At 46.9% G+C, this 14,192-nt stretch overlaps 1 protein-coding gene across 4 annotated transcripts in view; it reads right to left on the bottom strand.

Annotated features, from left to right (window-relative positions):
• The window catches only part of BMERB1 (bMERB domain containing 1), a 155,272-nt gene that overhangs the window by 65,029 nt on the left and 76,051 nt on the right, over positions 1-14,192 (bottom strand). For all 4 annotated transcript variants that reach the window (XM_089321617.1, XM_089321616.1, XM_008257799.5 and 1 more), the window contains exon 2: positions 14,011-14,134. In XM_089321617.1, coding sequence (XP_089177743.1) covers positions 14,011-14,134 — 124 coding nt within the window. The remainder of the gene's footprint in view (positions 1-14,010; positions 14,135-14,192) is intronic.

The following is a 14,192-nucleotide window of genomic DNA, read 5'->3' as shown; positions in this document are numbered from 1 at the left end:
ACAAAGTAGGGGGTAAGCATACAGACCCATAGAGCTCTCAATCACTGGTCCACTCCCCAAATGCCAGTAACAGCTGGGGCTGGGCACAGCAGAGGCTGAGAGCTGGAAACTCAATCCAGGTTTCCTATCTGGAGGGCAGGGACCCAAGCATTTGAGCTATCACCTGCTGCCCCCAGGGCACCCATTAGCAGAAAACTGGAATGGGGAGCAGTGTTGGTCCTGAACCCAGGAATTCTGATATGGGATGCAGGTGTCCCAAGCAGCATAACCACCTGCTGCCAGGAAGGTTTTGAAGACTCCACAGACTTGGGAAGGGCTAAGGAGTCCTCTGGCCAGAAGTAACCCTGGAGCTGAGCCCTGAAGAGGTGTTCACCAGCTGTCCTACTTAGTCTGTTTGGGCTGCTGTAACACAGGGCCTTAGACTGGGAGCGCATAAACAAGCCATGTTTATTTCTCACAGTGTGGAGGCTGCAAAGTCCAAGATCAAGGCACCGGCACATTCAGTGTCTGGTAAGACCCCTAGTCCTCCAACATGACAGCTTCCAGCTGCAGCCTCCCTGGTGGAAGGCGAAGTAGGCCCTCTCAGACCCCTTTATAAGGGCACTACTCCCGATCATGAGGCTCCATCCACATGACCTAATTGTCTCTCAAAGTCCCCTCCTTCGAATATTGCTGCTTCAGGGATTGGGCATCAACATGAATTTGGGGGGGGGGGGACACACTGAGGCCACAGCACCAGGGGAGACAGCTGGAATGTGAGGAGGGGGTCCAGGCAAAGGGAACAGCATGGACCTAAAGGCTCCCAAGGCAGGAGAAGGCTGGGTGTGGTTGGGGGTTACTGAGAAGGGGGCCTGTGGTGGTGGCTTGCAGGGGTGAGGGGCTGGGGATGGAGTACAGCTGAAGCAAAGAGTCTGGAGAAGAGGCAGGAACGGGGGATAAAACCTCATAGGTTTTATCACAACCAACAAATCCCGGAGAGTGTTTGCAGGGGGTTGAGTGTGTGCCTCCAAAATTCAGGTTGAAACTTAAACCTCAGTGCAACTGCACCAGGAAGTGGGGCCTTCAGGAGATGCTCAGCTCCTTACGATAGGGCTTGAACGGAGCAGCTGGGCTCTGCCCCACCCTTCCATCCCTTCCACGCGCCAGGACACAGCTTTCTTCCCTCTCTGGAGTACTCAGATATAAGTCACCTTGAAAGCTGAGGCCAAGCTGCTACCAGACACCCAATCCGCCTGGCACCTTGATTTTGGACTTCCCTGACTCCAGAATTGTGAGACATACATGTCTACTGTTTATAAGTGGCTCAGTCTAAGTATTTCATTATCACGGCGGGGGAGGGATCATGAGTTTGGATTTGGTTATATGGAGCCGAGTGTGTCTTTAAGACATTTAAATGGAGATAATAGATATTTTATACTCCTCTGGTTTTCTCAGCATTTTCCCTTTAGAAATGTGTGTATCTCCAGAAAGACTGTATGACTCCACTTTAATGAGGTACTTAGAGTCATCAAATTCACGAAGGCAGAAAGGAGAACGGTGGTTGCCAGGGGTCGGGGGAAGAGGAGAACGCGAAGTTAATGCTTAATGGGTACAAGGTTTTGTGCAATACAAAGAGATCTGGAGATGTTTGGTGATGATAGTTTTACAAATTAAGAATTAAACTGTATGCTATGAAACCATTGAACTGTACATGTGAAAATGGGTAAGATAGTAGATTTTGTGTTTATTTTGCCACAATAAAAATTTGGGAAAAAATATATGCATGAACTATACATCAAGGCAGGCAGAAAACATATATACAATAACACAGTTATGCCCCCATCATGTTGCTTAAGTAATAAACTGTAGTTGACTCTTAGAAGCCCCAGAATGTCCCATTCACTCCTATTTCACTCATTCCTTCAGACATGAGCAATTTGTGTTAATGCCTCTTTTTTCATAGTTTACCAACCATATGTGAATGCAGGCACATACAATCATGCTTTTTGGTTTTGTGCATTTGGGCCTCAACATAAGCCTTTTGCTCAACATTTCGTTTTTGGGATCCATTCATATTAATGGATGCCCGTTGCTTATTCATTATTCACTGCTGCAGAGTATTCTGTGTTATGACTAGACCGTAACTGATTTGTTCTTTCTACTGCTTTTAAACATTTGCATTGTTTATAGTTTTTAAATAAATTTATTTATTTTAAAGGCAGATAGAGATACACACGGACAGAAATCTTCCATCCACTGGTTCATTCCCCAGCAGCCAAGGCTGAGGCAGGCTGAAGTCAGGAGCCAGAACCCTATCTGGGTCTCCCACATGGGGGGAAGGGACTCGCGACATCACCTGCTGCCTTCCAGGATGTGCATTAGCAGGCATCTGTAATTAGAAGCAGAGCCAGGTACTCTGATATGGGATACAGGCACCCCAAGCTCCAAAAAGTGTCTTAAACACTGTGCCAAATACCCACTCCTCCAGTTTTTGTTGTTGTTATTGCAAACAAGACTACTAAGAACATTCTAGAACGTTCATGTGCAAGAATTTCTCTACAGAAGTGCTGTCTGTGGAACTGTCTATGATGACAGGACTACAAAAACTTGTGCTTCTCAGTAGGTACCAACTCATCATAATATACTAACAAGTCCTGGAAATGTGGCTGGGGCTATGAGAGACTGCATTAGAAGCTGTATTACGTTTTAATCAATTTAAATTGAAATAGCCACAGGAGGTTAGTATCCAGACAGTTCCACCATACAGCTCCAAGGTATACCCAGGAGCAAAACTACAGGCTGTAGGGTAAGCACTTTTCCCTCCTTGCTAAGTAACACTGAACTCTTTTCCAAAGTAGTAGAGCCGACTGCTCCTGATCTTAATCAGTGTTCTCCCACCCTCTGCTCACCAGAGAAAATATCCAGATGAAAACTTCCAAGATACACAGGACTTTGTCAGGGTTCTGCAGGAAATCAGAACCTGCAGGATGGATACACATACACGAAGAGCCTTATTCTAAGGAATTAGTTCCCATGACTGCGAAGGCTGAGATGTTCCCAGCACTACCACTGGCCCGCTGAAGGCCCAGAAGAGCTGAACTGATGGTGTAGTTTCCAGACCAAAAGCTGGCAGGCCCAAGAGCCAGGGAATGCTGCCCTGTCAGTCTGAGTCCAAAGGCTCTAGCTCAGTCAGTCAGGCAGTAGTGTTCCCTCTAACTCAGGCTCTTCGTTCTAGTCAGGCCTTTAAGTGGGGTGAGGCCCACTCGCCCACCCACCTTAGGGAGGGCCATCTGTGCTACTCAGCCTACTGATTCAAACAGTAACCTCACTTAGAAATGCCTCACAGACACAGCCAGAACAAAGTTAGACCGAATGTCTGGGCTCCCCATGGCCCACTCGAGTGGACACATAAAATTAACCACTGTAGGGTCTCCTATAACCATCTCCCTCCCAACTCACCCCAGCACAGGAGGGTCAGAGGAGATCTTCAGAGCCAACAGATTTGTGGCAAGACACAGCTCCCAGAAATAATTTGCTTTTCTTAAGTGTGTTCTGACTGAGAAAGACAATTGAAATAGTACAAGCTTATCAAGGTAGGGGATGTTTCTTCGTCCATTCTGTCAGCTCAGATCTGCACCTTCATCCCACCTCCCAGGACACTGAGAAATCCAGCAGGGGTGAGCGGCAGAGGGAGGTGGATCCTTCCTCTCAGAGGTCCATCCTCACACCTCTCTTTAGCCTCGCCATCCTTCTCCTCTCACTTTGAGACCTCCTCCCACTCTTCCCTCCCCCATTCCTCAAATGCTTGCATATTTTGTCCAAGACAAATTGCTTTTCAGATCTTCTGCAAGTAAGGCATCTCTTCCCACCTGAGATGTACAGTGGCTCTAGCAATGGTGACCTGTTCTTAGGAGATGCTATTTAAAACCCAGAGTGCAACTGGAGTGACGCAAAACTCCTGAATGTGGCAGAGACGTGTCAGGTTACATAAACACACATGCTGCAATTGTGCCCTTGGCTTGAAGCTCCTCCTCACAGAGCAGCTCATTAAAGTGACACCAAAAAAAGTGTGTTTATTAAAAAAAAGTTAACAGCTGGACTTGGCGGTTGAGAGCCACACTCAAGAGAGTCAGCTCATTTCAACAGACCCGCAAGGATGGCGCTCAGAGACCCAGCTCCTCTTGGGGAAAGGAATGTTTTCTGAGTATTCTCTGGACGGCTCAGCAGCTCTGATCCCCAAAGCACAGGGTTAACCATTAAAGCATGGAAGGAAAATTTTTTGTTTAAAGATGTATTTGGTTTTTTTTTTTTTTTTGAAAATCAGAGTTACAAAGATAGGAGGAGAGACAGAGAGGTCTTCCATCTGCTGGTTCATTCCCCACATGGCCACAAAGGCCAGGCCTGGGCCAGGCAGAAGCTATAAGCCAGGAGTGTCATCTGGGCCTCCCATGTGGGTGGCAGGGGCCCAAACACTTGGGCCATCTTCTACTGCTTTTCAAAGGTCATTAGTAGGGAGCTGGATCAGAAGTGGGGCAGCTGGGACCCATATGGGATGCTGGCATCGCAGTCAGTGGCTTTATCTGCTATGTTACAATGCCAGCCCCATGGGAAGAAATTTTGATTTGTTTATTACCTAGGAAGAGCCACCCATTTTCAAACATGTTGCCCCTTTTCTTGCCTCACTACAATGTTGCTGGGGAGAAATCACTGTCCCTATTGTACACATGGGGAAACTGAGGATGAAACAGGGCAAAATATTTGCTCTAGGCCACATAGTGGGTAAGAAAGAGAACTAAGACTCAAAACCAGCTGAGAAACTCCATGTCCCGATGACTGCAACCACAAGAACTCTGGATACATAGATTGTATCACTGTCTGCTCTTTAATGGAATCTGTGCAACCACGGGCAAGTGACTTGACCCGCCTATGCTTCAGTTTCCTCATCTACAAGGGTATGTGTGTATGTGCAACAAACAAATCAGTACATCAATATACTCTGAATACTATCAGCAGAGAAAATAGGATAGTTTGTGTAAGAGGTTGGTGTCATTGACACCGTGGGTTAAGCCCCTCTTGCGATGCCACATCCCATATCAGAGTGTTGGTTCCAGTCCTGGCTACTCTGCTTCCAATCCAGCTTCCCGCTAATGGACCTGGAAGGCAGCAGATGATGGCCAAGTGCTTGGGTTCCTGCCACCCATGTGGGGGATCCAGATGGAGTTCCTGGCTCCTGGTTTCTGCCTGGTCCAGACCTGGCTGTTGTAACCATTTGGGGAGGGAACCAGCAGACAGAAGATCTCTTTTTCTGTCTTTCCCTCTTTTTTTTCTGTTGCTCTGCCTTTCAAATAGATACCTTTTTTTAAATATGTCTGTCGAAAAACAGAACTAAAAGATAAGCTTGGGAGGGCCCAGCATTGTGACATAGTGGGTAAAACCGTCTTTGACACTGGCATCCCATATGGATGCCAATTTGAGTCCTGGCTGTTCCACTTCCAATCCAGCTCCCTGCTATTGGCCTGGGAAAAGCAGCAGAAGATGGCACACATACTTTGGGTCTCTGCCACCCTTGTGGAAGACCCAGAAGAAGCTCCTGGCTCCTGGTTTTGTCCTGGCCCAGTCCTGGCCATTATAGCCATCTGGGGAGTGAACCAGCTAATGAAAGATCTTTGTCTTTGTCTCTCCCTCTCTCTGTGTAACTCTACCTTTCAAATAAATAAATCCTTAAAAAAAAAGATAAGCTTAGATCAGGCATTTTGCCTAGCAGTTAAAAATACCACTTGTGATGTCCACATCCTATATCGAACACCCTGGATTTGACTCTTGGCTCTGTTCCCATTCCAGCTCGCTGCTAATGCACACCCTGGGAAGCAGCAGGTGATGGCTCAAGTGGTTGGGTCCTTGCCACATTCATAGGAGACCAGGATTGAATGCCCTGCTCCCAGCATCAGCCTGGCCCAGTCCTGGCCATTGCAGGCATTTCAGGAGTGAGCCAGCAGATGGCAGTTCTCTGTCTCTCAAAAAAAAAATATAAAAAAATATTAAAGTATATATAATTTAGTTAATTTAATAATATATAATATAATTAATAACATATAATATAATTAATATCTAATATATTATAATCATATCATTTATAATTATATTCTGATTATATAATCATATTATAATTATAATTATATATGAATATTATATTATACATATATTAATGTTATATATTGATTATATTATTTACTTAATAAATTAAATGGTATATATATGTATATATATCTAAAAGAAGCTAGGGAGTAGCTATTCTGCCTAGCAGTTAACACACCCATGTCCCACACTGGAATGCATGAATTCCATTCCTGGCTCCAGCTCCTGACTCTAGCTTCCCATAAATACAGACTCTGGGAGGCAGTGATCATGGCTCAAATAACTGGGTTCCTGCCACCCTCATGGGAGACCTGGATTGAAATTCCAGCTTTTGTCTCCAGCTCCAGCCCAGCCCTGGTCATTGCACACATTTGGGAGCAAGCCAGTGAACAGGAACTCTCTTTGGATGGCTGGCTGGCTGTCTCTCTCTTTCTCTGTTTCTCTGTGGGTATCTTTCTGCCTCTCAAATAAAAAATAAAAACGATAAGCTTATTTTGGTGCAAAACTTTTTTGATACCCATGCAGAGTTTTTTCATAATATTCTTCTTCCACAAACTTTTTGAAAAACCTTCAGGTTCAAAAAACTGCTGTCTGCAATTCATGCCCTTTCCCATACCCCACCTTGAATCTCTGCCAGGTTCCCAGGGCCTGACCTTCTCATCACACTGGGTGTTTAATTAAATGAAGTCACTGCTGTTCAAGTTCAGGCTGTGGAAATATCAGAACTCAAGGGCTGTGCTCCTGAAATATGTCCTTCACACACCCACCGCCCCCTTGCCTGCTGCAGTACTGATGCTGCCTGATTAAAAGCCATGGCTGCCCAGAGCAAGCTGAGGAGCAGGGCACACTATCCCTTTTACGAAAATCTGGCAAGCTGTTGTAAAATGAAAATAACCGTTCCCACCCCCATACGGAGGCCGAAGATACTTAATTATCTGAAACCCAGATAAACAGCAGGAGCAGGATGGCACATGAGACACCGAGACGCTGAGCCAGGCAACCAGGGGCTGCAAGAGGCATTATTAAAAGCTAATGATGTGATTCAGTGCTGGAATGAAGGGTGCGAAAATGAATCTGAGGTTGTTGGCAGCCTCCAGGAGTTCTTGCCTGCAGAAGGGCAGGGGGGGAGAGGCAGGAGGAGAGGGCAGCCGTGGGAGGGTGAAGGAGGCGGACCACATGTAGGGTCCAGGAGGGGGTGAAAAAAAAAGCAGCCTTCAGGAATTATCTTCCAGACAGAGGTGGTTTCATGAGACTTAGGGGTTTAGTGACTTGTTCAAATAAAGTTCATAAAATTGCCACACCTCCAGAGAGAGATTTCTAAATGCCATTTTGAAAGGTAGAAACCAGAGGACAATTTAAAGGAAGTTAATGAGGGAAGACACACTGGATATTTAGAGTGGGGGCACATGTCAGCCGGGGCTAGCCAGCCTGTGAACCTGACCTCATGGGCCCTGTATGCTGGGGGGTGCCTCCTTCCCTTAGTCTGCACTTCCTGTAGCACCTTATGCGACAATGTGTGTTGAGGGCTTGGCATGAGCCAGAGCCCACATTAAGGGTTCAATAACTTTTGTGGCTCTTGGGACTTTCATGAACAGAGCTCTACAGAAAATTTCCAGCAAGTAGACTGTACAGATCTTGACTGTCTTAAGTCAGTTGGAGATCAGTACTTTGAGCTCTAAAATAAATATTCCATATTCAGAGAAAAGTCCAAAGCTGCATTCAGTACTATCCATTAATTTCTACCACACTCAACTCAAAATGGTGGAACAAGACAAATCCCAATGTGGGATTGTGGCATCCAACCAGGAGTTTGCCTCATTATTCTGGAAGAACTGGGCGAAGAGAAAAAGGGCTCTTGTGTTGGGAATGAAGGTAACAGAAGGGCTTAGGGTTGGCCAGCGCTGCGGCTCAATAGGCTAATCCTCCGCCTGCAGCGCCAGCACCCCGGGCTCTAGTCCTGGTCGGGGCACCGGATTCTGTCCCGGTTGCCCCTCTTCCAGGCCAGCTCTCTGCTGTGGCCCGGGACTGCAATGAAGGATGGCCCAAGTGCTTGGGCCCTGAAGCTGCATGGGAGACCAGGAGAAGCACCTGGCTCCTAGCTTCATATCAGCATGGTGCACCGGCCGCAGCGCACTGGCCGCAGCAGCCATCAGAGGGTGAGCCAACGGTAAAGGAAGACCTTTCTCTCTGTCTCTCTCTCTCACTGTCCACTCTGCCTGTCAAAAAAAAAAAAAAAAAAAAAAAAAAAAAAAAAAAAAGGCTTAGGGTTAAGAGTTCTGCCTCTGAATGAGTATCTTGGGTTCCAATCCTGGTTCTGTGTCACTTTAGCAGTGGCCTTGAACAAGTCACTTTGCTTCTGTAACCACAAGGAATAGAACCCATCTCATGGGGGGGGGGGGGTTCTTGTGAGAATTCAATAAGCTAAAAGTGAAAAAAATGTCTACAGTGCATGTAGGGCCTTTGATAAACAATAGCTCTTAAGCCACCAAAAATCACAGATCAAGGACGTGGGAGAGCCGGGATGATTCCTGAGCCCACATTTCTCACTGGTTCCACGGGAGTGGGAAATCTCCCTCTTCTTCTATTTCCTCACCATATAGCAGGAGGAGAGAGAGGAGAGTAGGCAGAAGCTGTGGTGGTCAAGACACAGCAGCCAAGCTCAGGGGAAAGCCATGAAAGAATAATTGAAACGTAGGGGCTGGTGGGCTGTGGTGAAGGCAGCAGCCACTACACCTGTTCTTGAAAAACCAGCACAGTAGTAGACCATGAAAGTGAGAGGACATCCCCAGCCATGAAATACGGCCTAACTCACATGGTCTCCATGGGTTCTAACAGATATTAACACGATTACTGTGAAGCAGGTGTGACCAACCAATCCCAGAGTGGTTAACAGAGCTACAGACGTTGGGGCTATTTCAACCAAGGGCTCTCATATTCCTAACACTTGGAGCTTCCTCATGTAAGCATTAAAATGCTTAGCAGGGAGACGGTGCTGTGGCATAGTGGGTAAAACTGCTGCCTGCAGTGCCAGCATCCCATAGGGCGCCGGTTTGAGACTTGGCTGCTCCACTTCCAATCCAGCTCTCTGTTATGGCCTGGGAAAGCACTAGAAGATGGCTCAAATGCTTGGGCCCCTGCACCCGTGTGGGAGACCTGGAGGAAGTTCCTGGCTCCTGGCTTCAGATGGGCCCAGCTCAGGCCACTGCAGCCATTTGAGGAGTGAACCAGCAGATGGAAGATCTCTCTCTCTCTGCCTCTCTGTAACTCTGCCTTTCAAAAAATAAATAAATCTTTTTAAAAAGAAATGCTTAGCAGGATCTGAAATTTTATTTCCCTCTTATTCTATACCATGGGTCTCACGTGCATGTGTGTGAGAGAGACAGAGGGAGAAAGAAAGAGAAAGGGGGTTGTTGGGGGTAAGGATGGAGTATAAAAGAATAACTTATTGCCTATTGACAGATATTAATTGGTCTAACAAGTGCCAGGCACTTTACAAGATGCTGAGAAGATTCAACAGAGAGGAAGATGGGTCCCTGCCCTCACAGAGCTTATACTTTATAAGAATTATTGTAGGGTCCAGTGGTGTGGCATACCAGGTAACGCCACCGTCTGCAGTGCTGGCATTAAATATAGGAGCCAGTTTGTGTCCTGACTGCTGCACTTCTGATCCAGCTCCCTGCTAATGGCCTAGGATAACCAGTGGAAGATGGCCCAAGAGCTTAGGTCCCTGCTACCCACATGGGAGACCTGGAAGAAGTTCCTAGTTCCTGGCTTGGGCCTGGCCCAGCCCTGGCCATTGTGGCCATTGGGGAGTGAACCAGCAGATTGAAGAGCTCTTTGTCTCTCCCTCTCTAACTCTAATTTTCAAATAAATAAATCTTTAAAAAAAAAAAGAATTATTGTGGTAGACATAGGCAGAGAACCTTCCTTCCTTAATCTTCCCTTTCTTCCTTTACTGATTCATTCATTTAATAAATACTTGGGAGTCAGATCTCATCCTAGTCCAGTTAATCATTAACTATGAGGAAACTTCAACAAGTTTGTGGAAAATGGAATGGAAAGACAAGCTTCTTTTCACTTTTATTTATTTTTATTTTGGTGCAAAAAAAAAGTTGAAATTTATACATACTTGAGATCTTTACAAAGTTCATGAGAAATGCATATTATGAAAAACTTATGCATTAGTTGGAAAAACTTTTTTTTTTTTTTTTTTTTTGACAGGCAGAGTGGAGAGAGAGAGAGAAAGGTCTTCCTTTGCCGTTGGTTCACCCTCCAATGGCTGCTGCGGCCAGCACACCGTGCTGATCCGAAGCTAGGAGCCAGGTACTTCTCCTGGTCTCCCACGCGGTACAGGGCCCAAGGACCTGGGCCATCCTCCACTGCACTCCCGGGCCACAGCAGAGAGCTGGACTGGAAGAGGAGCAACCAGAACAGAATCTGGCTCCCCGACTGGGACTAGAACCCGGTGTGCCGGCGTCGCAGGCGGAGGATTAGCCTAGTGAGCCGTGGTGCTGGCCAGTTGGAAAAACTTTTTGCACCAAAATAAACTTACCTTTAAAAAATTTTTAAATTTGGGGCTGGCACTTTGGTGTAGTAGGCTAAGCCGCTGCTTATAGCACTGGCACTCATATGGGCGCCAGTTAGTGTCCTGGCCGCTCCTTTTCTGATCTAGCTCTCTGATTATGACCTGAGAAAGCAGTGGAAGAAGATGGCCCAGATGCTTGGGCCACTGCACTTGTGTGGAACCCTGGAAGAAGCTCCTGGCTCCAGATCAGCTCAGCTCCAGCCACTGTGACCATTCGGGGAGTGAAACAGTGGATGGAAGACCTTTCTCTCTCTGTCTGTAATTCGACCTCTCAAATAAATAAATAAATAAAATCTTTTTAAAAATTTTAAAATTAATGTATTTGAGCACCAGAGAAAGACAGACAGACAAACAGAGAATTCCCATCTGCTGGTTCGCTTCCTAAATACCCTCAAAAGCTGGGGCTGGACCAGGCCTGAAACTACATCCAAGTCTCCCACATGGGTGGCAGGAACTCAATTACTTAAGCCATCACCTCTGTCTCCTAGGGTCTGCACTGGCAGGAAGGTGGAGTCAGGAACAGAACTTGGGGACCCAACCCAGGCACTTAAGTGGGACACGAGCATCCTAACCCCTGGGTCAAAAGCCAATCCATATCTTTCAATCACATTTTCCATGAACTTATCAAACTACTCTGATATTGCCACCTTGGGCAAATTTCTTAACCTCTAACGCCTCCAAAATGGAGATAAGAGCAGAGCCCACTTGCAAGATAAGCCCTAAAACATGGAAAGGAACAGCCTGGAGAAACACAAGGGTACTTTTAAAAATCTGGAGAAAATGGAAATTAAAGATAAGAGCATTTTGATATAAAAATTGAAATCCAAGCATAGTTTTTTCATAAGACACATTTTCCATGAACTTTTTGAAGACTCCTCATAACTAGGAGACTGAATTAAAGCATCAATCTGGCCTGCAGCCTGCTGGCCTGGAAATCTGAGGATGATGGATAAGGAGTCTGTGCAGATCTGAGTGCGCTATGTTCTCTTCCTGTCATTGGAGAGTCCTTCCTGCATCTCTGAGGGCAATGGGCTGGGTGCACCTCGGGGCAGTGCACGTTGGTTTACGCTGGGCTCAGAGGAGCGTCCTTAGCACCCACTCCTGTCTGTAGGATGCCAGAAAGACTGCTGGGGCTCTGGAGGCTGACTCTCCCTGGAAAACATCACTGAGACCTCGCTCTGTGTCCTGACTACCTGACATCCTTCTGCATCTTCTAGATAATTAGATTTTTTTTCAAGTACCTACTGTTGATTTTTTCCCTAAGTGATTGGACTCATGGGCTTGATGAGGAAATTCGGTGAGCTCACAAATCGAGAGCTTAGTGCAATGCCTGGCACAGAGCTAGAGCTTAATAAATGTTAGTTATGCTTGTCCTAATGCACTCCCAGGCACGTGCAGATGCTGGGAATGCCTTTGTGTGCGCGCACACAGACATGTTCTGCGAAGGTCAGTCGATGCAAAGTGGCAGTCAGTGTTCCCGCAGCAGCAAAGGCAATGTCTGGAGGCTTTAGAACACTTTCAGGCTGAAGGGCTTTTCAGTACTTTTTTTTTAAGATTTATTTTATGTATTTGGAAGGCAGAGTTACAGAGAGAGAGAGAGAGAGAGAGAGAGAGAATGATCCATCTACTGGTTCACTTCCCAAATGGCTGCAAAAGCCAGGGCTGGACCAGGTCAAAGCCAGGAACCTGGAACTCCATCCAGGTTTCCCATGTGGGTGGCAGGAGCCCAAGCACTTGGGCCATCTTCCACTGCTTTCTCAGGGAGCTGGATCAGATGTGGAGCAGCTGGGACTCGAACCAGCACTCACATGGGATGCCAGCATCACAGGTGGCAGCTTAACTGCTCTAACACAATGCTGGCCTGATTTTTGTACTTTAAAATAGAACTCGTGCTTCTCTGTCTTCCTTTAAAGCACAGGGACAGAGGAGTTTTTCCTGGATGCTTGGGTATTTGGCTTAGCTTATTTCCAGACAAAAGGAAGGATGTTTCTTATGTGTAAGATAGGAATATTCCACACCCTTCCTCCGAAGGCTCCCGTGAGAAGGGGTCGTGCACACAAAGCATTTTGCACAGGGTCTGGCACATGCAGAAAGCTGAATAAATAGGAGCTGTGACTATCATGGTTCATTTTATGGGGTAAGAGAGAAGGGCTGGTCGCAGTGACAGCACAGGTATGGAAGGCAGGAAGGGCAGGGCCTGAATCCTAACCTCTCTTCCTAGCAGGGGGATCCTGGGCAGGTTGATTTACTTCTCTGAGCCTCAGTCTCCCCATCTGCAAATGGTCCATTCATGTGCCCAAGTCTCATGATGCTGCATCATCAGTAAACGAGGGAGGGGCTCGGCACGCCTGGAAGTCGTGGGGTTCCTGCAGCTGCTAGTGCAGCCGGGTCGGGAACTGGCAGTCAATTTTGGGGAATTCTCCAGCCAGGTAGTCGTTTAACCCTCTGTTATTGTTGTGTTTTTAGTTTGCTCTCACTGTGTGTCTGCCAGAGGCAAGTTTTTAAAATTACAGTTCGTCTAGAAACACTACTTGTGATTCCTCAGCAGTGCTGAACTCCATAGAGAACGGACATTCAACACCCGTGACTCTGAGGTTGCCAACGATTCCAGGAGAGACATATTATTTTCTCACAGTTTACAAATGAGGACATTGAAGCTCAGATGCCTAAGTACATGCCTAAGCTCACCCAATTAAAAAAATATTTATACATTTATTTGCAGGTAGGGAAAGGAATAGAGGAATCTCCCAACCACTGGTTCACTCCTCAAATGCTGGCAACAGCTGGGCTGTGAAGCCAGGCGACTGGAATTCAATCCTGTGTGGGTGGCAGGGACACAACTACTTGAGCCATCATCCAGGGTGCATTAGCAGGAAGCTGGAATCAGGAGCAGAACTGCGGGATCCAACCCAGGCACTCCCATATGGTATGCGTGGGTTCCAAGTGACATCTTAACCACCACCTGTTTGCTTTTTTAGCTTAGGTATATCTGAGCCATACCAAGTGCTCCTAGGGACCCCAGAGCAGAGGACTGTCTCAGGGTCTCTCCCTCTTGCTCTCTCTTTTGTCATCCTTCTCCAGCAGTTAACACACAAAAATAATCTTGGTCTTTTGAGTCAGATTGGCCTCAACTCCAGAGTCTTGCTTAACACGGGAGATAACAATACCTGCTATTCTAGAAGGCGTGACAATGAAATGAGCTTATTAGTATCATTTTAACATACATGAGGCTTTTATCCCAGGGCCCGGCACACAGGAAGTGTCCACCGCTGGCACAGCCCCTCCTCCGACCTCTGCCCCACAGCACTCACATGAACCTGAGCTCCGACTCCCGCCGGACCAAGACTTCCCGGAGACGCTGGATCTTCGCCATCTCCAACTCAATCTCCTCCGGCATCATGGTTGTCTCTGCCATGGAGATGATGTCCAGCTGACCTGTGCAGGGGACACGAGACGCGGGCGTCAGGACTGTGAGGCTGCACGGGTTTCCAGG

Source organism: Oryctolagus cuniculus, chromosome 19, assembly GCF_051225735.1.
Source record: "Oryctolagus cuniculus isolate XC-2025 breed Fujian yellow rabbit chromosome 19, ASM5122573v1, whole genome shotgun sequence".
In the NCBI taxonomy this organism is placed as follows: Eukaryota; Metazoa; Chordata; class Mammalia; order Lagomorpha; family Leporidae; genus Oryctolagus; species Oryctolagus cuniculus.
The sequence above is the reverse complement of the archived record's forward strand: the minus strand, read 5'-3'. Positions and strand labels throughout refer to the sequence as shown.